This window comes from Anomaloglossus baeobatrachus, chromosome 2 (assembly GCF_048569485.1).
Source record: "Anomaloglossus baeobatrachus isolate aAnoBae1 chromosome 2, aAnoBae1.hap1, whole genome shotgun sequence".
Lineage (NCBI taxonomy): Eukaryota > Metazoa > Chordata > Amphibia > Anura > Aromobatidae > Anomaloglossus > Anomaloglossus baeobatrachus.
The window spans coordinates 756,689,891-756,714,656 of NC_134354.1; the positions used below are offsets into that span (position 1 = coordinate 756,689,891).

At 42.7% G+C, this 24,766-nt stretch overlaps 1 protein-coding gene and 1 long non-coding RNA gene across 2 annotated transcripts in view; one reads left to right on the plus strand and one right to left on the minus strand.

Annotated features, from left to right (window-relative positions):
• MAML2 (mastermind like transcriptional coactivator 2) overlaps window positions 1-24,766 on the plus strand; it is a 234,254-nt gene that overhangs the window by 119,947 nt on the left and 89,541 nt on the right. The window contains exon 3 of the mRNA XM_075337483.1: window positions 7,871-9,211. Within this exon, the coding sequence (XP_075193598.1) occupies window positions 7,871-9,211 (1,341 nt within the window). The remainder of the gene's footprint in view (window positions 1-7,870; window positions 9,212-24,766) is intronic.
• The window catches only part of LOC142292259 (uncharacterized), a 137,092-nt gene that overhangs the window by 16,329 nt on the left and 95,997 nt on the right, over window positions 1-24,766 (minus strand). The window lies entirely within an intron of this gene.

The window sequence follows — 24,766 nt, forward strand, 5'->3', positions numbered from 1 at the left end:
TTACTGCTCATACAGTAAAGAATCTATACTCACTGCTCATACAGTAAAGCATCCATAGTCTCACTGCTCGTACAGTAAAGAATCCATAGTCTCACTGCTCGTACAGTAAAGAATCTATACTCACTGCTCATACAGTAAAGCATCCATAGTCTCACTGCTCGTACAGTAAAGAATCCATAGTCTCACTGCTCGTACAGTAAAGAATCCATATTTTCACTACTCATACAGTATTGAAGCTGTAGTCTCACTGTTTATACAGTAAGGAATCCATATTCTTACTTCTCATACAGTAAAGAATCCAGTCTCGCTGCTCATACAATAAAAAATCTATAGTCTTACTGCTCGTACAGTAAATAATCCATAATCTCACTGCTCATACAGTAAATAATCCATAGTGTATTACTCATACAGTAAAGAATCCACAGTTTTACTGCTCATACAGTAAAGAATCCATAGTCTTACTGCTCATACAGTAAAAAATCCAGTCTCACTGCTCATACAATAAAGAATCTATAATCTTACTGCTCATACAGTAAATAATCCATAATCTCACTGCTCATCCTGTGAATAATCCAGTCTCACTATTTCAACAGTAAAGCATCCATAGTTTCACTGCTTGTACAGTAAATAACCCTTATTCTCAGCGCTCATACAGTAAATAATCCACAGTCTCACTGCTCATGCAGAAAATAATCCATAGTTTTACTACTCCTACAATAAAGAATCTATAGTCTCACTGCTTGTACAGTATGGATTTCATAGTTTCACTATTTCTACAGTAAAGAATCCATAGTTTCACTGCTTGTACAATAAATAATCCTTATTCTCACTGATCATGCAGTAAATAACCCATAATCTCACTGATTATGCAGTAATACCTTTTAATACATATGGAAATGATGCTTTAATGCTCTGGTCACTTACTGACCCTCTGACTCTTGAGGTTGTTTCACCTCACAGCACCAGCCTGTTTATATTTATTGATAGCTCCCTGTCTACATTAGGACAGGCACCAGACAAGGAAATTTGACTGTCAGTTGTCAATCAAGCTAAAGAGGTTGGTGCTGGGCGGGAAAAGAAACGGTACCGCTTCATTTGCATGTATATTAAAAGGTTGAGGCTTGTTAAGTCTCTGACACACCCAAAGCACTTAATGCCTAATTTGCATATGAATGTAAATGCTAATTTCTCAGAAGTGCAGCAACAGATAAAAGATATAAAAGTGTTCATGGATTTACATTCCAAAGACCTGCATGCCCATACAGTGGGGAAAATAAGTATTTGATACACTGCTGCTTTTGCATGTATTCCCACCTACAAAGAATGGAGAGGTCTGTAATTTTTATTGTAGGTTCACTTCACTTCAACCCCCAAAAATCCAGAAACTCACATTGATTTTTAGTTAATTAATTTGCATTTTATTACATGAAATACGTATTGGATCACTGACCAACCAGCAAGGATTCTGGCACTCAAAGACCTGTTTTTTTTTTCTTTAAGAAGCTCCTACTCTGCACTCATTACCTCCATTAATTGCACCTGTTTGAATCTGTATAAAAGACACCTGTCCAAACACTCAATCACACTCCAACCTCTCCATGATGGCCAAGACCAAAGAGCTGTCTAATGACACCAGGGACAAAATCGTCGACCTGCACAAGGCTGGGATGGTGTACAGAACAATAGGCAAGCAGCTTGGTGAGAAGGCAACAACTGTTGGCACAATTATTAGAAAATGGAAGAAACACAAGATGACTGTCAATCTTACTCGGTCTTGGGCTCCATGCAAGATCTCCCCTCGTGGGGTAAGGATGATTCTGAGAAAAGTCAGGAATCAGCCAAGAACTACACGGGAGGACATGGTCAATGACCTGAAGAGAGCTGGAACCACAGTCTCAAAGCTTAGTCACACACTACGCTGTCATGGATAAAAATCCTGCAGGGCATACAAGGCCCCCCTGCTCACACCAGCATACGTCCAGGTCCATTTGAAGTTCTCCAGTGATCATCTGGATGATCCAGAGAAGGTATGGGAGAAGGTTATGTGATCAGATGAAACCAAAATAGAACTTTTTAGTATCAATTCCACTCGCCGTGTTTGGAGGAAAAAGTTAAGTACAGTCTCAAGGACACCATCCCAACCATGAAGCATAGAGGTGGAAACATCATGCTTTGGGAGTGCTTTTCTGCAAAGGGGACAGGACAACTGCACGGTATTGAAAGGAGGATGGAAGGGGTCATGTATCTCGAGATTTTAGCCAGCAACATCCTTCCCTCAGTAAGAGCATTGAAGATGGGTCGTGCCTGGGTCTTCCAGCATGACAATGACCCGAAACACACAGCCAGGGCAACTAAGGAGCTGCTCCGTAAAAAGCATTTCAAGGTCCTGGAGTGGCCTAGCGAGTCTCTAGACTTGAACCCAATAGAAAATCTATGGAGGGAGCGGAAACTCAATGTTGCCCAGTGACCGCTTCGAAACCTGAAAGATCTGGAGAAGATCTGTATGGAGGAGTCACTAAAATCCCTGCTGCAGTGCGTGCAAACCTGGTCAGGAGCGACCGGAAACGTCTGACCTCTGTAACTGCAAACAAAGGTTTCTACCAAATATTAAGTTCTGTTTTTCTATTGTATCAAATACTTATTTCATGCAATAAATGCAAATTAATTATTTAGAAATCATACAATGGGATTTTCTGGATTTTTTAAATTCTTTCACAATTGAAGTTACCTACGATAAACATTACAGACCTCACCATTCTTTGTAGGTGGGAAAACTCAAAATCGGCAGTATATGAAATCCTTATTTTCCCCACTGTATGTGCTGTTTGGGGGGTTGATCTTACTGTCATATTTCTCTAGGGAATGGAGAGATTGAAAATCAATATCAGATGAAGACTCCCTGAGACCACCGTTTTCTATATGTTTATTTTGTGGCTTAAAGGGAACTTGTCACCACTTTTTTGGCGTATAAGCATATATACAGTATTCTAACATACTGTATATAAGAGCCCAGTCCTCTGAGAGAGCATAAAAAACACTTTATAATACGTACCTAATGGTCACGCGGTTGGCCATATGGGTGTCTTCGTTCTCGGGTGCTGGCACCGCCTCTTTCGGCCATCTTCGTCTTTCTTCTGAAGCCTGTGTGCATGACGCGTCCTACGTCATACACACTCGCCGGTTCTGTGCAGGCGCACTACAATACTTTGATCTGCCCTGCTCAGGACCTGAAAGCCGGCGAGTGTAGATGACGTCGGACGTGTCATGCACCGCGGCTAGAGAAGGAGGACGAAGATGGCCGAAAGAGGCGGCACTGGAGAATGGAGACGCCCATAAGACCCACCGCGCGACCATTAGGAAAGTATTATAAAGTGGTTTTTATGTAATACCCCCGGCCTGGGCTCTTATATACAGCATGTTAGAATGCTGTATATAAGAGCCCAGTGGTGGTGGCTGCAGCTTATATGCCAAAAAAGTGGTGACAGGTTCCCTTTAAGAGTATCACAGAGAGGGGTCCCTGCTCAAGAAATTCCGGAGCTGAAAAATACTGTGTGTGACATTGTGTTGCCTATCACTAATTGTTCACGAACCAAGTAAGAATTCCATGCTTCCAACTTAGAGGTTGTCCACTACTTTTACATTGATGGCATATCCTTCAGATAAGTCATCAGTGTCTGATCGTAAAGGGTTTGATATCCAACGTGCCCGCCGATTAACTGTTCTCGGTGCCACCAGTGGCTGGAAATGGTCAGCTCCAGAGCTGCCCCGTCAACTGATAGTTGCCGCGTCCGGGTACTGCACATCCGCCTCCCATTGATTTGAATAGGCGGCGAATGTGCAGTACCATTCCGAGGCCACTATCAGTTGACAGGGCAGCTCCGGAGATGACCATTTCCAGCCACTAGCGGCACCGAGACCAGCTGATCGGCAGAGGTGTGGGGTCTCTGACTCCGGCCGGCGGTCAATCAAACATTGATGACCTATCCTAAGGATAGGCCATCAATTTAAAAATAGTGGACAATCCCTTTAATGAAAAAATCCTTCCAGATCTACATGAAGGTCATTTTTTTGGACCCATGTTGACTATTGCAACATCATGTGAAGGAAAAAAAAAAACAGGAGCTGTTCATCATGAACCTGATTTAATGATTCCTCCCCGTGCCAAGACTGAAATGTGCTTTTAGTCACTCCACCCCACCAGATGTCCAGTAAAATATACAACTGGCGCTGAGCCATCAGAAGCCAAGAACCGGACTGACACGGAGCCAAACACATTCCCTTGTGATCACACTGGGAAAGGTGGCAGATTGTATAATTCATTAGGAAAGGCGGTGCCAACATATGGACGGTTTATCAACGATCCCACCAATGTGCCAGGAGTTTTTCGCCCCATCGGATTCTCGTAATGATAACATATGCCGTGTGTAATGGCGTCTTCACGGTTATATTATTCTGTAAAGCGGAATTGAATTCCTTTTGGCAAGAACATTTTAATGGGTTGTATGTTACCACGGGGCAGAAACGTAACTCGTATTTCCACCTGAAAAGATATAAAAGTATGGGATGTATTCGGAGGTGTAACACGACCCTCCCTGGCCCCAATGCAAAGTCAATAACATTTACCAATTCTAACACCAGTGTCTTCTTATACTACAGAGGGGCCTAAGGGACCCCCGAGACGTCAGGGTCCGAATCCGACTGCGACCGCTAGTCTGCCCTTGAATTTGTTGCTGCATCGCTCCGCGGGGGTTTCCATTCAGGAGTCAGAAAAAAAAAGGTTTATCATAAAATCGTAATTGGATTTGTGAAAGAAAGAAATATATACACCGCGCGCACAATTCTAAGGAAATTTTTATTTTTGATTAAATTACTAAACAACTCCAGTGGTGTCGGTCAGTCCATAAGGTTCATAAACCCGAAACCTGAATATTTATGAAATGTGTACAGAATTATTGTGCGACTATTACTCTGCGGAATAAAATAAAAAACATACATTTTCTGATTTCAATTGTTTATTTTAATCTGTTAATATAAAATTAATAACCAATAATCAACTTGAAATTTACAAAAATACATTTAAAGGGATCCTATCACCAGATTTTGCCCTTATAAACTACGGCCACCACCGGTAGATTCGTGTGTATATATAGAGTATTCAAGAATGCTGTATATAAGAGCCCCGGCCGCAGAGTAGAACATAATCACTTTTATAATACTCACCTAAGGGGCAGTCCGGTCTGATGGTTGTCGCTGCTCTCCAGTCCAGCACCTCGTCTCTGCGATGATCGCCGTCCTCCTTCGACCCAACCCAGTGTGGATGTTGCGTCCTCTGTCATCCACACAAGCCGGCATTGAGCTCCTGTGCAGGCGTACTTTGATCTGCACGGCAGAGGGCAAATCAAAGTACTGTAATGCGCAGGCGAGAGGAAATGTCAAGGATTGTCCGCGCATGCGCACTACCGTACTGTGCTCTGTCCTCAGTAGGGTAGATCAAAGTGCGCCTGTGCCAGCTTGTGTGCATAACGTAGGACACATCAACCACACTGGGCTGGGTAGAAGGAGGACGGTGATTGCCACAGAAAGGAGGCGCCGGACTGGAGAGCAGTGACACCCATAGGACCGGACCGTTCCTTAGGTGAGTATAATAAAGGTCTTTTTTACATTATACACAGCGGCCTGGCCTCTTATGTACAGTATTCTGGAATGCCGTATATATATATAATAGTCATAAGCCATCCAGTCATGGAGTCTGTCAGTTTCTTAATCTGTTGACGATCCACTTTTCCCCCTATAGATGTTAAGCAAGTGTGCATGGATTTCGGAGAGATAGTGGTCGGCCAGTAGTTAATTAATGGGCAAACTGCAGATGACCTAAAAATTCTAAATTTCATGGTGCATTTTTTTTTTCTTTCTCAAATATTGGCTTATTGACGTTCTACAGGTCTTTGCACCCTTTTACCTTTTAAACAAAACTTTGAGTGATTAGATGACCATGACTTCATTGTAGCCCTGACCCATTCATTGTCATATGTTCTATGTATCAGCTACAAATATACAAAAAGACTGACCCGCACATCCAATAGGTGTGAACAGGTGCAATTTCTTTAATTGAACATCATACTGAACAGTACCTGCCTGTTGACAGTTTCCCCTTTAAATATACAAAGCACAAACAAATGAATACAGCAGCACTCTGTAAGCACTAATATATATGCAAACATTGAATATATAACATTTATACTTAAAAAAATGAAGGTGCTTAGCGCACACATTGGCCAGTTCATGTGGCCCATCAACCACGGCAATGTGACCCTTCTTTGATGGGACCCTTTCTATATGGGCACATAGGATCTGGCACTAATTAAAACCACTCTGGGGCTGATGGGAGGAGAACACAGTCAGAATAGGAGGCTGTCTATAAAATTGCATCTCCGGATAGAACATAGTAAGTGTGAACAGGTGTAGCGCCGGCATCTCTGCAGTCCGGGTTGCATCCTCCCCCACACTCCCCTCTCCATTCACATGTGCTGCTTCCTTCCCCTCCCAGGGCCTGTGCACACAGCCAAGGTCTCCCAGGAATGTGCTTAGGGCTCGCGTGCACCAGCCCTCCTCTTCAAGGGCCGACGCATTGTTTCCCAGAACTGAGAGGCACTAAGGCACTCTCCCATTAGGGGAGGTGCCCGTGCAATGCTCCTAGTTAGTGTCTCAGTCTGCAAGCTAACTTGTGTCCATTACCTATAATTGAGTCTGCCTTCCCATACCCGTCTCTTCCTGCCGTGCCCACCATACCTGTCTATACCCATCTATCCAGCCTGCTTCAGTCATCCTACCTATACCGGAGTCTGTCACCTGTCCTTGGGGTCAGCTGCCACAGTTCCAGTCACTCACCCTGGGAGTGGTACCTGGCGTCCGCCTCACGGTGGGGGCTTAGTTAAACCATCCTCATAAAAGGTAAGCCCGGGTCCCCCCGTGGTCCAGTGGGTCCATTAACCCCGCTCGCTGCTCCTACCTTGACCATGAGCATTACAACAGGTGCTAGCCGCTATAACTGGACACCAAGTACTTATAATTTTTCTAACTATATTCCATACAGAATTAATGCAGTTTAGATGTCATATATTCTACATTTGCATACAGTATATATTAGCTTTTACAGAATGCTGCTGTATTCTTTTGTTTGTGTTTAGTGTGGTTTTTGCGACTGTCACCTATTCACACTTCCTATGTTCTAATTGAACAGTATTTTCTTTTTTTCTCCTTTTAAATATGTTTTCACGCATAATACTATTGTATATTTCCATTAAGTTCAACTCTGATGTGTAGAAAATGAGAACCCATACAAATATATTGCCTTAGTCGTATTTCATTTCTCAAATTCCCTCTTCATTATGACGGCATACGTGAGCATTTTCCATCTCCCGGAGCCGATATCGTATTACATTCGTTAACTTTCATAGAGCTTTAAGCTGCCAGCGCTTGCATTGATCATATTAAAAGACGGCTGCTGTTTTCCTGCCTGGAGAACATTTTAGAAAGTGGAAATGGGAACATCTAGAGTTTTATTTTTCCAGTAATTGAGCTGGACAGAGAGTCGAACCCTTAATTTATCGATACGTCTTCTAAAACGCAACAGGATCTTATAAATTTACGGCTCATCTTCGTTCCCTACATTCATAAAAAAAAAGCCTCAAAATTAAAAAATTAAGACTTCTCCAACGGTAATCCGGCCTTCCTTGTAAGACTCTTCAAATGGAGATGTCGAGGTCTACCATCAAATGTCTAATGACCATTTTGATTTATGCTGTTGTATCCCATGAAGAATTTATTGTATGAGTTTCCTAAAAGTTTCTTTGTCTTCTTCTTGTTTTAGCTCCAAGGATCTTTGAAGAGAAGATTGGTGGTGAACGTATCCCCAGCAAACAATAAGAGATCGAACGGCGTATCGGATAATACCTTCCTCAATTTTAAGAAAATTAAAAGCAACGAGTGTGTTTCGATGGGGCCAAATATGTACCATGACGGAGGGAGCCAGTCAATCAATGGGGCAATGACCATGGAGCAGACGATGCATAGGAAGAACGGTAACATAGCAAACAATGACGTGTTTAATACAACCTTGAAGGATATCAAAAAAGAACCTGGAGAAAACCTATCCTGCAGCAAACATCTTGATTCCCGACTTTCTCATGAAAACATCTTTAGATATGGAGATGACAGTGGTGATCCACTAATGGACCAAGAACTCCAAGAGCTGTTTAACGAGTTTACTTATATTTCGGTGCCACCAATGAGTGATATTGAATTGCAAAATATGATCAATATAACAATTAAGCAAGACGAACCTTTCAACATAGACATTGGTCAACAAAACCAAAGAAACACATCATCTTCTTTACCGGACAAGGTTGTTATTAAAAGTGAATATTCGCCATGTTTAAACCCTACAAGAGTTGGTTCACCACAGATGAGACCTTCTTCTACAGGGCCAACGTTTTCCATGTCTAGTTCACCATTGGCTTCTTCGCCAAGCACTACAGTGGCCCAGAACCAGGGACAGTCCCAAGTGTCTTGTGTAAACCGGATGAGTAATTGGCAAGAACTCTCTCATGCTCAACAGCTAAAACAAATGGCTGCCAATAGACAACATAACCTAATTCAGCAACACCAGCCTAATACATCTTCTAACTGGTCAAATGTTCCTCCAACGGGGCAGCCATCAAGGCAGTATGGACTGGAGAAGGTTCCAAGTCCTTTTCGACAGCAACAGTTAAGTCCTCATGGTACTTCTGTCAGTACTTCTCCTGGAAGTGGAAGCCAACAAAAAGCGATGGGTAGCTACCTCTACAAAAGTAGTTCACCAAACAACCCAGCTGAGATGATTAAGCCTCAGGAGACCAATAAGAACTCCATGAATTCCAGTCATTTACCTGCAGATCATCATCTAGGCATGTCTAAACCTTTATTTCATTATGGTCTTGACCAACCAAATCAACAAGTGTCTTCAGTCTTGAGTACACAACTCAAACCTGGTATGCAATTCCAACAGCAACAGCCTCCGAGTTCAACAGCTCAACATGACTCAACACAACAGGTTAATACAGTGTCTAACCAGTCACTGCCACGATCATCAAATTTCCAGCAGAAGATGATTCCGAAAATACCAAGTCAACAAATGCCAGGACTTCAGTATCCACCTGTACATCAGCAACCGGTAAAGTGGCATCATTTTTTTGAGTTTTTTCTTCAGAACCATATTTTTCTTTAAAGATGTTGTCTGGAACTTACATATTGATGGCCTGTGTTTATGATAAGATCAGATCAATGGGGATGCATTACGTGGCAGCCATGTTGATCAGTTGCTCCTGGTGCCTGCGGTGTCCAGATGTCCTAATTTGCGGAGAAGAATAGGGCGTATAGAGGCATATTTGTAGTACCTGGACATGGCCTCTATACAGTTGATGGCTCTATGTTGTTCCTCTTGTTGAGTACATCTAGCCGACACTAGGAACAGCTGATTGGTAGTAGAGGCCGGATGTCACACCCCCACAAATCTATATGGATAGGGAACAGCTGATTGGTGAGGATGCCGGATATCCACCCTCACGGTTCTACTGTATATGGATATACCATCAATATAAAAGTACCAGACATCCTCTTAAACAATAACATCACTTAGAAGATGGTGTCTCATCTGAAGGCTGCATAATGTAGAGCAGAAGGAGCTGAACAGATTGATGTATCAAGTCTGTGGCTCAATTGAGTGATTGATAGCCTTTCATGTATTACTGTGCATAGAGAATTAGGACTAAATATGACCTCCCACTGGACTCCTCAGCATGAACCCCTCCGCTCTGCTCCTCCTGCTCTATAACATGCTGCTCATTTATAATGGTGAACGTACTATGTGACCAGCTGATTTTATATATAGATGCAACCAATGTTGGGGGGGGGGCCTTTTGGAGAGGGGGAGACCCTTTAATTTTGAAGCTGTTATTAAGGTTAATTATTTTATTATAGTTTTTTTATATTGAATTAAACTGCAAAAAAAAAGTCTAACTGTAAAATATATGACTCCTGTCAAGGAGCTGTGGTATGATCAGACCATGCCTCTGTATGGTCAGACACGGCCATTACACAGTACACAGCAGGGACACATATATAAGATTATCTCAGCACAGGAACAGTTTTTTAAATCACATCAAATTGTGGAAATTATTATTATTCCAAGATCTATTGATTAAAATGAACTTTAAAATTAACTTTGTTGGTGGGAAAACCCCTTTAAAGGGAATCTGTCAGGTGCAATATGCACCCAGAACTTCGATCAGTTCTGGGTGCATATTTGTAATCCCCACCTAACAGTCCCTGTATCTAGTAACACACATAAAGAGATCTTTAGAAACAATATTTCTAAAGATCCTTTATGATATGCTAATGAGTGCAGGGACAAGTCGCAAGGGCATATTTTTTTCCTGACTAGTCTGCCCTCCTAGCCCTTCTAGCATGTTAGCAAGCCCATAGGAGTTTGCTAACATGCTATTCAATGCTTTTTGCCCAACGTCATCGGCGGTGACGTGCGCAACTGTGTCCGCTATCACCGCCTCTGACGCCGGGCTTAGGCTCAGTGCGCATGATCAGAAGTCCTGGCACTTCTGGTCATGCGCAGAAGACCTCTCTGAAACCGGGACACGTACGCCCGCCTTCATAGTTCGTATAACCGGAAGTCCCGGGACTTGACGCTATGTAATGGTCATTGAATATGATGTTAGCACGAGCCTGTGGGTGTGCTAACATTCTAAGAGGGCGGACTATTCTGGAGAAAATAACGCCCTTGTGACTAGTCCCTGGCCTCATTAGCATATCATAAAGGACTTTTAGAAATACTTTTTCTAAAGATCTCTTTATTTATGCTACTAGATACAGGGACGGTTAGGCAGGGATTAGCTATATACACCCAGAACTGCTCGTGGTTCAGGGTGCATATTTCACCTGACAGGTTCCCTTTAACCCCTTCACCCCCGGGCGATTTTCCATTTTTCGTCTGTTTTTTGCTCCACTTCTTATTTTCCCATCAATACATGAAACCATGAGTTTTGCCATATAACGTACTGGAAAACGGCAAAAAAATTCCAAACGCGTAAAAATTGCAAAAAAAGTGTGACTGCCTAATTGTTTTGGGGACATTTTATTCACCGTGTTCACTTTATGATAAAACTGATGTGTCATATAATGCCTCAGTTTGGTACGAGTTTGTAGGTTTACGTTTATGTAAGGGGTTAAAAAAAATGCAGAAGTTTATCCCAATTATAAGTGGTGCTCTTTTTGCACTATTTTTCGTGACCCGTAGTGCTCTCATTTTTCAGGATCTGGGGCTTAGTGATGGCTTATTTTTTGCGTCTCGAGCTGACGTTTATAATGGTACCATTTTTGCGCAGATGCTATGTTTTGATCGCAGTTATTGCATTTTGCACAAATTTTGCGACGACCAAAATGTTGGCGTTTGGAATTTTTTTCCACTACGGCGTTTACCCATCAGATTAATTAATTTTATATTTTGATAGATCGGGCATTTCTGATCACGGCGATACAAATGTGTGTATTTTTTTTTTTTTTTTAACCCCTTAATTTTTAGTGGGGTGAATGGGGGGTGATTTGAACTTTTAGGGTTTTTTTTCTTTTTTTTAAATTTATTAACTTTTTTTTACAATTTTTATTTATTTTATTAGTCCTCCTAGGGGACTATAAGGTTCACCAGTATGATCACTGATTCATTTCTGTTGATCAGAACTGCACAGCTCAGAACAGGAGAACTGCTGCGTTCCTGTTAGAGCCGCTGCTCTGACGTCTGTAACAGAAACTACGTCATGATAGTGACAGGAATCCTCATATGACCCATCGCTACCATGGCAACAATCGACTCCCCGTGATCATGTCACAGGACCTCCGATGGCGGTGGGGAAAGGCACGTTTCCCGATGTGGCAATTTAAAGGGATAACAGGCGTGGGTGGAACTTGGATCCACCTGCGCCTGCGAGGCACACATGTCAACTGTTCAAATCAGCAGACATGTGCGGGGATCACCACCGGCTCACCTCAGCAGCCAGCGGTGATCACCCCTTCATGATTTGGGACGTACTGGTACGTCTTCGGTCGTGAAGGGTTTAAAGATAAACTATATGAGTTACACAGCACTTTATATTTACCTCAAAACAGTGTTAAAAATATATATTACAAATTGTCTTACGTAAAGTAAAGCCTCATTCAGCCATCCCAGTGAAAATAAAAAACATGGCTGGTAAGAAGAGGAAAAGCAAAAAAAAAAAAAAAGGCCCCGATGTCTTCCCTCCTGTGTATCTTCACGTGTATGATCAGCTTTATATCAGCGGAAACCTCCCATATTAAAGGCGTCCTGCTATATTTAGCTAGAAACAACCATTTTTGTGATTTTGGAGATATTCAGGCCTTGATGTAGCGCCACCAGTCAGTACCACGGCATGTCCTCCCCCTGGCGGCTCCCTGCAGTAGACTCATCGGACGGGTATCCTCGCATGCTCCGCCAAGGTCACCCACACAATTATTTCAGTAAATAACAAAAAAATAATCCTCATTTCTTCCCTTTCGTTTGTATTTTTCCATATCATAATATCAGTCATTTTGGACGGCTGGAAAAGCTGGGTTGCAGGCAGGTCACGGTCACACTAATTTACATTGGCAGTGGTATGTGGGAACGCTCGCACAGGGCTCGCCTGTCTTGTATTTTTGCTTCAGATTTAACTTTTCTGAGACCAACATTCAGCAAATCCACATAAAAAACGAGAGCGCAGGAGCCAGAGAGAACACACACATCTGTGGAAATGTTATTAATGCAGCGTAGTAGTGCCCCGGGCTCTCCCTCGTTACAGGCACCACGCATTTATTCCAGTCATCCATATTTAAAAGTAAAGTCCAGGACGTTTAGAAGAAGGTTTTATGTTCCATCCATCTCATGTGTCCAACATCTAACACGCTATTAGCATAGCCACGCAGGCATCTACACTGCAGTTTATTTATTTTACTCACTTATATAGTGCTATTAATTCCATAACGCTTTACAGTGCAAAAGTATGTGCCCCCTCCATATTACCCCTCCCATTCTACATCCATAGGCATTAATATGGAGTCAGCCCCTCTTCAGATATAACGGATCCCGCTCTTCGGGAAGGATTTTGGAGGCCTCTGTAGGAATTTTTGCTCCTTCATCCGGAAGAGGTGACATTGATGTTGGAGGAGAGGGACAGTTTTAGTTATACGGGGTTGAGGTCGGGGCTCATGGTTTGTTTCATCAAACTCCCCCAACTACTGTATTTTTCAGGTTATAAGACTCCCTTTTCCTGCCAAAAATTTGTGAGGAAAATATGCGCGTCTTACAATCCGATTTGTAGCTTACCAGGGAGTGGGGGAGTGCGGTGGAGCAGGGTCAGATAACCGTGGCAGGAGTAGAGCGATGCTGCAGGTGTCCCAACAATGCAGGAGCCATCCCCACTGATTATAGAATATGCTGGCAGTGCGGGAGTCAAAGAAAAGGTGCCCAGAGTTGGCACATGCGCAGTTTGAACTCCAGCTAAATGATGCACCGATAGCTCATCTGCGCATGCGCCACCTCCAGCCCATTGATCTTCCAGCAGCAAACTTAGGGTACGTGCCCATGATTAGGACCCCCTACATCCTGGACGCGGTGAGTCCTGACCTGTGGGGCCGCGAGTCTTCTCTACAGAATAATGCCTATGATCCAGGTTTGGGGAGCTGCGTTCTCTGGCTGTGTTCTCCCTGTGGAGGGTGCTTGCGACTTCGCAGCAAACAATTGACATGCCACGGCTCAGAAATTTGCACCACAGGTCTGAAATCCCATCCACTGTGAAATCCCATCCACTATGCCTGTACTGTACTTTGCAGCGTTTTGGACACAGCTGAAGCATGCTGCATCCAAAATGCTGCAAATGCTGAGTGGGCATGTACCCTTAAAGAAAATGGCACCCAGAGGTGGAGCGTGTGCAGATGAAATCTCGGATCTTTATTAAACCATGAGCTCAATCTATGCATGCGTCGACTCCGGGCGCCATTTCTTTGAAGCCCACATTTGTTTCCTACAATCACCAAGGATGGCTCCTGCCTCACAACACCCGCATTATAGCCGAGACACCTACCGCACCTACTCCACCACCGCCCCTGCCTCCCTGTGACCGCACTCTACCACCGCTGCTGCCCCCCCCGGTAAGATACAACCAAATTATACGATGGACCCCATTGTCACCAAAACTCTTTTTTTTTTACCATTTTTCTTTCTCTAAATTTGGGATGAGTCTTATAAAATGAAAACTACAATATGTCTTAATGGATCTTGTGAACTGGGGGCAATTATGATCTTCCTTAAACTCTTCCCACAAAGGTGGAAGCTACTATTGTACTTCATGTCTTGTACTGAAGAATTAACATTTCCCTTCACTGGAGCTAAAAGGCCGAGGGTGACAACCACTAAAAACAATCCGATAGCACCAAACCGTACAGCGGGTAGAATGCAGTTAGGCGGGTAAAGTTTTCTTGGCACTCACCAAACCCAGACTCGTCCATCAGATGCCAGATAGACAAGTGTGATCCGCCACTGCACAGAACATGTTTCCTCCAGTGGTACCTTTACACTGTTCCACATTGTGCTTGGTGATGTAAGGCTGCAGGAAGCTCCCGGCGGGTGCAGTGTTTGTGCTGATGTTATCTGGGAAGGTCAGGGGATTCTGCAGCTATGGGGTCAGCAGACCGGTGGTGACTTTTCTGCCATCTGCTCCTCAGCACTCGGCCCCCCATTCTATAACTTTACGTGGTCTCAGGCACTTTGTGGCAGAGTTGCTGCGTTTCCTTTCACTTCTCAAAAATATCACTCACCGCTGATGAGGAAAGGGTTAGGAAGTAAGAAATGTCATGTCTGGATTTGGTACCCTGGTGGCTCCGATTACAGGACCATGCTGGTATCACTGAGCTCTGCTCCACTAGCCATTGTATCACATGTTAGTAAAGGCAAGCGGCATGGAGGGGGGCTGGAGTTCATAATATGGGCGCAATGGGGACAGAAGGAAAAATCTAAATTGAATAATAATAATAATAATATATATTCACTTATATAGCGCTATTAATTCCATAGCGCTTTTAGATAAATCAGCAACACTATCCCCATTGGAGCTCACAATCTAAATTTCCTATCAGTATGTTTTTGGAATGATTAAGACGTGTGTCCCAATACTTTGTCCAGAGATTGTACCAAGTGAGCAACCTCTATATAGTTAGCATTAAAATATAATTTTACTTATCTGTTTGTAGCACCATCCTGCCATGAAAGTGGTAAAGTTTAGTCACTTGTCCTGACTGTGATACTAGAGGGTACTGTGGCATGGCTGTCGTGCCCATTACGGTGCAACATTGTGTTGATACCACAATATCTGCACTGCGTCTTTAATGTACTATAATAAGTTCACTGAAGGTGAAAGCACATTTTAAGACCTCCTTTCTCCTCTGCCTGGTAGGTATATAATACCATTAACACCTCACTGCATTAAAATGAATACAACCCTCCATACAATAAGCCATTAACTATTACTGCCAAGTACTGTGGTGTACGAGCGCTCACGGGCGAGAATGGATTTCCAGAAAGTATTTTATGTATGAATGTCTTAAGAACTGCAGGTGTTCAGGAACTACGAGAATCAAAGACTTTTTTTTTTGCTAATTTGAAACATGAGCCTTGAATACCTAAGGGAAAAAATATTACTGTTAAAGGGATATTGCCACGAACAAAGTTAACTTTAATCAATAGATCTTGGAATAATAATAATTTCCACAATTTGTTGTGATTAAAAAAAATGTTCCTGTGCTGAAATAATCTTATATATGTGTCCCTGCTGTGTACTGTGTAATGGCCGTGTCTGACCGTACAGGGACACGATCTGATCATAACACAGCTCTTGTGATCACAGTTGATTCTTTTGTGAGGTAAAACATTTCCCTTCCTGTTTTTTAAAAATGTTTTACCTCAAAGAAAGAATTATTTACGATCCCGTGCAGTAATGTCTTTATATATTCTTCCTCACTCTCCGTCCCAGGAGATTTGGTATGATCAGACCATGTTCCTATACGGTCAGACATGGCCATTACACAGTACACAGCAGAAACACATTTATAAGATTATCTCCGCACAGGAATATTTTTTTTAATCACATCCAATTGTGGAAATTATTATTTCGAGATCTAGTGATTAAAATTATTTTTGTTCATGGGACAACACTTTTTAACACTAGAAGTCCCAGAAATTTCGAGCTCCTCCCTGAAGTCCCGAAAGAGGGTCAAATGAACTGAATAGAACTAACTAGAAACTAAATGGCTAAACTCAATGGAAAACAACAACCTCCTGTGGTGTGACAGAAAGGGCCTTAATTACAGAACAAAAGACGGTGATTATAGGATGTTAGCTAAAATCCTTCAGGTCATTCGACCCGTCTCTGGGTTCCAAAGGTAGAAATGTTAAATGACCCCTCTCTGGGACTTCTAGTGTTAAGGTAGTTCTCGAGGGCCACAAAATTGATGACCTAAACTATACCTATCAAATCAGAGTCCAACCCTTTGTTTCCCCACTGATCAAGTGAATGGGCCTGATCTTCAATAGTAGGCACGGCCACTGGCAAATTACGACCTGTCCCTGCTAAACAATCATTTGATTAGTTGACCCCCTTCAATAGGATAGGGTGGGTCATCAGTTTTCTTATTCTGGATAGGGTGGGTCATCAATTATCTGATTCTGGATAGGGCGGATCATCAGTTTTCTTATTTTGGAGAGGACCCCACTAATAGCCCGCTGCAGAGGGGGCACAGAGGTAAAGGAAGGAGCAGAATCTGTGATGACCCCAGCAGTGCAGAGATGGTCAATCACGTCCAGGGGATGTGACTGAGGCTACTGAACCTGAACTAGTCTAAGTCATGTTTTATTCACATTATTATCACCTTTATTTCTGTTTTCTTTGCTTTGGTCATGAAGTCATTGACCAGTTTTAAGATCCAGTAAATCGTTCCCAGTTTGTCGCTCTTCTGGGGCCTCAGCCAGAGCTCTAATCGGTTGTAGAACTCTACAGCCAGTGTTCCATTTCTCTGCAGCGCCTCCGCAGGAGAAACTCAGCATTACACTGTGCTAATTGAATCTGTCTAAGTTCCCGGTCCTCCAGGGCAAGAGGGGCTCTTTGTAGCTGCTCTTATGTACATTCTGGCTCATAGTCTTAAAATGTTTGGAAAAGGATTTATAAAACTAAACTAACCCTTTAAATGTAAACATTTAAATTAAAACATTAAATTTCCAGCATAACAATATTGAAACTTCCATATGTGGCTGTGTTCTTACTATTATTATTCCATGAGTGTATAGATCACTGCCTGCTATAAGATCAGGATAGAAAATGGTGTAAAGTTTGGCACAAATATGACTTAGTTGCTAAATTTGGTACAAGTTGTGTGTCCTGTAATTCATTTTGCACAAGTCACTACAAATTTATTTTTTCTTAGACTAGCATAAACAATACCAGTCTTAAAGGGGTTGTCCACTACTGAACAACCTTTGCTCAATCAGTTAAGTGCCTGATATAAAATATTAATAATGTGATGCTCAATCACTAGGTGTCACTAGATACAACTGGTAGAGGAGTAGTCAAACAAGCCGGGGGTCAGGAACCAGGAAGTCACTTATGGAACAGACGCAGAAACCGGAGCCGAGGTCAGGGTACAAGCCGGAGGTCAGGAGCCAGGATGTTGTGCATGGAACACAGGGAGAAAACCAAGCTGAGGTCAGGGAACAAGCTGGAGGTCAGGAGCCAGGAAGTTACATATGGAAAAAAGGGAGAAAGCAGAGCCTAGGTCAGTGCATGAGCTGGAGATCAAAAGCCAGGAAGTAACGTCAGGGGCACGGGCGGAGAAGGGTAACTAAGGTCCGGGGTTGAGAGACAAGATCAGAACAGTACACTTACGGGAGCCAGAAACACTTGCTGCAGAAGAGGAACTATGACTGGCGGCGTTCCGGGTGAGGTTGCTCCCTAATGAAGCAGAGTAATAACCTGGAACAGACCCTTCCCACAACCAATGCAGGACCCAAGGACAGGAAACAACCTATTCACTGGAGCACAATACAACAACAAATCTTCGGCTCTGCAGGAGAGCAGAGCACTGCAAATCAGAACCATGACAAATAATCAGTATACCCCTCCCGCAGCGTTGCTGGTCCATAAGCTGCTATTCCCAGTGGGCCATGTAACCATTGCTGCCAATCAGTGGCCGCTGATTGTCTGCAGCCTTTACTATTTCGTTAGCTGATTAGCTGCAATGGTCACGTGCCCTAACAATGTCATGTAAGCAGCCGGGAATAGCAGGAAATTAATGGACAACTCCTTTAATAAATGTCTACCATAGTGTAAAGTCAGATTTACTAAGAAAAAAGCCTGAAAGTGATGCAGATCTTTGATGCAAATCTACACCAGCTTAGAAGTGTAGACTTGATTTTCTGACTGCTGACGTTGTGCCCAATGGATGATTTATGGGTAATTGTGCTGCATAAATGTGTAAAACTGTTGTTGATTTGTTTTGTATACATATATATATAGTATATATATATGTGTATATATGTGTGTATATATATATATATATATATATATATATATATATATATATATATATATATACACACAGTTAGGTCCAGAAATATTTGGACAGTGACACAATTTTGGCGAGTTGGGCTCTGCATGCCACCACATTGGATTTGAAATGAAACCTCTGCAACAGAATTCAAGTGCAGATTGTAACGTTTAATTTGAAGGTTTGAACAAAAATATCTGATAGAAATTGTAGGAATTGTACACATTTCTTTACAAACACTCCACATTTTAGGAGGTCAAAAGTAATTGGACAAATAAACCAAACCCAAACAAAATATTTTTATTTTTAATATTTTGTTGCGAATCCTTTGGGGGCAATCACTGCCTTAAGTCTGGAACCCATGGACATCACCAAACGCTGGGTTTCCTCCTTCTTAATGCTTTGCCAGGCCTTTACAGCCGCAGCCTTCAGGTCTTGCTTGTTTGTGGGTCTTTCCGTCTTAAGTCTGGATTTGAGCAAGTGAAATGCATGCTCAATTGGGTTAAGATCTGGTGATTGACTTGGCCATTGCAGAATGTTCCACTTTTTTGCACTCATGAACTCCTGGGTAGCTTTGGCTGTATGCTTGGGGTCATTGTCCATCTGTACTATGAAGCGCCGTCCGATCAACTTTGCGGCATTTGGCTGAATCTGGGCTGAAAGTATATCCCGGTACACTTCAGAATTCATCCGGCTACTCTTGTCTGCTGTTATGTCATCAATAAACACAAGTGACCCAGTGCCATTGAAAGCCATGCATGCCCATGCCATCACGTTGCCTCCACCATGTTTTACAGAGGATGTGGTGTGCCTTGGATCATGTGCCGTTCCCTTTCTTCTCCAAACTTTTTTCTTCCCATCATTCTGGTACAGGTTGATCTTTGTCTCATCTGTCCATACAATACTTTTCCAGAACTGAGCTGGCTTCATGAGGTGTTTTTCAGCAAATTTAACTCTGGCCTGTCTATTTTTGGAATTGATGAATGGTTTGCATCTAGATGTGAACCCTTTGTATTTACTTTCATGGAGTCTTCTCTTTACTGTTGACTTAGAGACAGATACACCTACTTCACTGAGAGTGTTCTGAACTTCAGTTGATGTTGTGAACGGGTTCTTCTTCACCAAAGAAAGTATGCGGCGATCATCCACCACTGTTGTCATCCGTGGACGCCCAGGCCTTTTTGAGTTCCCAAGCTCACCAGTCAATTCCTTTTTTCTCAGAATGTACCCGACTGTTGATTTTGCTACTCCAAGCATGTCTGCTATCTCTCTGATGGATTTTTTCTTTTTTTTCAGCCTCAGGATGTTCTGCTTCACCTCAATTGAGAGTTCCTTAGACCGCATGTTGTCTGGTCACAGCAACAGCTTCCAAATGCAAAACCACACACCTGTAATCAACCCCAGACCTTTTAACTACTTCATTGATTACAGGTTAACGAGGGAGACGCCTTCAGAGTTAATTGCAGCCCTTAGAGTCCCTTGTCCAATTACTTTTGGTCCCTTAAAAAAGAGGAGGCTATGCATTACAGAGCTATGATTCCTAAACCCTTTCTCTGATTTGGATGTGAAAACTCTCATATTGCAGCTGGGAGTGTGCACTTTCAGCCCATATTATATATATAATTGTATATATATATGGTGTGTGTGTGTGTGTGTGTGTGTGTGTGTGTGTGTATATGTATGTATGTATATATATATATACACACACATAAAAATATATATATATATACACACACATAAAAAAAAAGTTAAGTTAGTGTTTTTTTTTTCTTGACTTGTTCCAAATCTTAAGATAATAAAAAACATAGTAATTGGGGAGCCCGGGTGAAGAGCGACTCAACACATTTTTTTTACTTTTGTAGAAAGTGACATCAATTATAGAGCAAATTTTGACTTTCTGGCAGGTAAAAGAGATTATAGATAGAGGCTGAAAACCTGTTCTAACCTAATACTTTTAACAGGTGGGGATTTGCTTCAGTTTTCAGAGTAGGCAATCCTCAGTGAGCTAAACTAAACTTAGCAATCCTCTGTGAGCTAAGCCATTCTCTGTGAGCTAAGCCAAGCTTAGCAATCCTCTGTGAGCTAAGCCATCCTCTGTGAGCTAAGCTTAGAAATCTTCTGAGCTAATCTATCTTTAGCAATCATCTGTGAGCTAAGCTAAGCAATCTTCTGTAAGCTAAACTAAGCTTAGCAATAAGGCTATGTGCCCACATAGCGTATTTTCATGCAGTTACGCTGCGTTCTGCACCGCAGCGTAACTGCATGCGTCCTGCGTCCCCAGTACAATCTATGAAGATTGTGCATAATCCATGCCCACGTGGTGTATTAGAACGCAGCGCTTCGGCTACTGCCGAAGTGCTGCGTTCTAAGAAGTGACATGTCACTTGTTTCGTGCGCTCTGCATGCATCCCCCACTCTGTCTATGGGAGGGGCTGTACCCAGAGTGCATGAAATCTGCTTTTCAGTACGCACTGTTTCTGCAGCGATTTGAAGCGCACGTGTGCTGTTCAAATCGCTTCAGAAATTTCTGCAGGGACAGACCGCAACGTGGGCACATAGCCTAATTTGTAAGCTAATCTTAGCAATCATCTGTGAGCTAAGCAATCATCTGTGAACTAAGCTAAGCTTAGCAATCCTCTGTAAGCTAAGCTTAGCAGTCCTCTGTGAACTAAGCTTAGCAATCTGTGAGCTAAGCTTAACAATCATCTTTGAGCTAAGCTGAACTTGGCAATCCTCTGTGAGCTAACCTTAGCAATCATCTGTGAGCTAAGCTTAGCAAAGGTTTGAGGTAAGTTTAGCAATCCTCTGTAAGCTTAGCTAAGTTTAGGAATCATCTGTGTGCTAAGCTTAGCAAACCTTTGTTTGAGGTAAGGTTTGAGGTAAGTTTAGCAATCCTCCGTATGCTAAGCCTAGAAATCCTCTGTAAGCTAAGCTTAGTTATTATTATTATATCTGTGAGCTAAGCAATCCTCCGTGAGCTAAATTAAGCTTAGCATTCCTCTGTAAGCTAAATTTAGCAATCCTCTGTAAGCTAAGTTTAGCAATCCTCTGTGAGCTTAGCTAAGTGTAGCAATCCTCTGTGAGCTAAGCTTATTAATCATATGGCAGTGATGTCTTTGGGGAGCTACTTGGGTCAGCTTTTATTGTTCCAATGACGGATTTGTATATCACATATGTAAGTCTTTTCTACACCAGCTACAAGTTATCAAGAGCGGGGAGAGATTAGTGCTGCTGATGTATTTCGCTCACAGAGGATTGTCAGCTGGGTAGCGATGTAGTAAACTCTTCTCTGAGAAGAATGAGTTTTACCTGGAATTTTGACCTCTGGATTATTGTTGAAAATATTATCTATTGACAGCAAGCAGAGATCTCGAAAATGGTGAGAAATGGTAAGCTGCTCAGTGTTTCTTTATACATTGATTTAGCTATAATTACGTAAAATAGGAAAACCCATTAAATCTGAAACCCAAATTTGCATAAAGATTTATATTTCTACCTATCTTTGGCAGATTGGGATAATTGTGCCTTGGAATTATCATTCAGTGCCTGTGGGTGACATCAGCGGGGTGGCCCATGTATTGGGGTGTTGCGGAGCAAAATTTGGTGACACAGGGACACTTGTTGACAAGTAAGCTGACATTATGGTGATTAATCTGCGTGTTTGTCAGCCAGGCCATTTCCGCTTTATTCCTGAAGAGGAAAGAGATTAGTGTAGCGGCTGGAGGTAATGGTTACTCATTTCCTGCCATTTAAAGGGAAAAAGACCTTCCCATGGGTGTTTATCAAGGTATTATGGGTTTAAAAGCATAGGACAGTCAATAATGTCAGTTCCCAATGTTCTATGGCACCAATATAACATGGCGCGGGCAGTAGCCGTGGGCAAGGTAGTCTACTCTTGCACCCCGACACGTTACATGAAGATGAGGGTTCTGGCCATTTGTGTGGACTTGTGTTACGGGGACATTACACTTTTGTAGGCCACGTGAGGCCAATAGCTTTTCCTGGCCAGGACCAGATGTTGTACAGCTCGGTGAGGGAGACCACCAGTTCTTTATAACCAGCTATGTACAGTGGATGGCATTCACCTAGATTTTCGTAGGGTTCTTCTTCCATCCATAACTTTCCTAACTTCACTTCTGCTTCCTTCACAACAACCCAGCTTAGCACATCAATCCAGTTAGTGAAAGTCATATCTTCAATCTGTGGTTCTGCGTTCTATGTTCCTCGTAAAGGAACTGATTTGCCAATATGGCCAAACTTAGCTTCTAGCTTCCTGACGCAAAGGCCCTCCCGTCTTGGGTATTCTCTTCTTCTCATGGTTTCGTGCCGTTCTGGGCCGGTTCCTTTAAGAATTATAAACTCGAGGCCGTACTACTAGAAGTCCATTACCAGGACCCATCTCCTTCTTTTCGCTCTATATCTCTGTCAATTCTCTCTTGTTCTATGCTCAGGATCTCACTATCCTGTGTCTTGGTCTCCGCTCGCTCTAGAGACCAGCTAGACCTTATGTCCGTCACTACTGCAGGCTGGGCCCTGTCTACCCACCTGACAGGAAACCGTCACTATTCACTCACTCTAGCCTCTCCCACTCTGGGCGAATCCCAAACATTAACTCTGTATTTCCCTGTGATCAAGCAAACCACACTCTATCACAAATGACGCATGTCATAATAAACATTGCACATCTTAACAATACTGGTGTCTTCAAGGGGGAAACATTGCAGTATGTCCAACCTCTTACACCATGTTCGTCCTCGCAACCCACAGATTGTCCTTGCTTACATCAGTCCCTGTCTTTAATGGGGCTCACATTATAAAGCCACTGGGTTAGTGATGAGCGAATCGATTTGCAGGACACTGGTCAGTCAGTCAGTATTCTGTGGTCGTTGGAAGGAACCCTGAGAACTGCTTCCTACATGACGGCATCCCTGGGCTCTTCTTGATATGACCTGGCGATAACTTTGTGTATATTACCAGTTTCCAGCAGCTGCTTAGCCTTCAGAAAAACTGATGGACTGCAGTGTGAGCAGCCTCTTGTTACCTCAGCACCTCTAGTATCTCCAGTGTTAGATTAGACAGACAGGGTGGACAGCAGTCATAGCAACCTCCTTTTAGGTCAAGATCTCTGGAATCTCCAGTATTAAATCAAATAAACAGTGTGGACAGTAGTGTGAGCAACCTTTTCTTACCACAGCACCCCTGGTATCTCCAGTATTAGATCTGTCATCAGACATCAGTCCTAGCAGGCGTGCTGAGGTTAGAAGAGACTACTATCTATAATAGGGAAAATAGCAGTCTGACTGGCCTCTTCTTACTTCCATAGCTCTTCTAACTTCACTGTCGGATTACAAAATCAATGTGGACAACAGTGTGGCCTCTTCTTAACTCAGCCTCTATAGAATCTCCATAATTAGATCAGATACACAACGTGGGCAGCAGTGTGAGCAGAGTCTTCTTTCCTCAGTACCCAGAGTATCTCTAGTATTAGATCAGATAGATCGGGTGGACAGTAGTGTGAGCAGTTTCTTCTCACCTCATCTCCCTCGGTATCTCCAGTATTAGATCTGATAAGGTGGGCAGCAGTCTGAGCAGTCTTTTCTTACCTCAGCACCCATGGTATTTCCCGTTTTAGATCAGATAGATATGGTGGACAGCAGTGTAAGCAGTTTCTTCTCACCTCAGCACCCATGGTATCTCCAGTTTTATATCAGATAGGGTAAACAGCAGTGTGAGCAGTCTCTTCTTACCTCAGCACCCATGATATTTCCAGTTTTATATCAGATAGGGTGGACAGCATTTGTGAGCAGTTTCTTCTCACCTCATCTCCACTGGTATCTCCAATATTAGATCTGATAAGGTGGGCAGCAGTGTGAGCAGTCTCTTCTTACCTCAGCACCCATGGTTTATCCAGTATTAGATCAGATAGATAGGGTAGACAGCAGTGTAAACAGTTTGCTCTTATCTCAGCACCTCTGCTATCTCCAGAATTAGATCAGATAAATAGGGTGTACGGCAGTGTGAGCAGCCTTTTCTTACTTCTGCACTCCTGGTGTCTTTGTTATAACATCAGAAT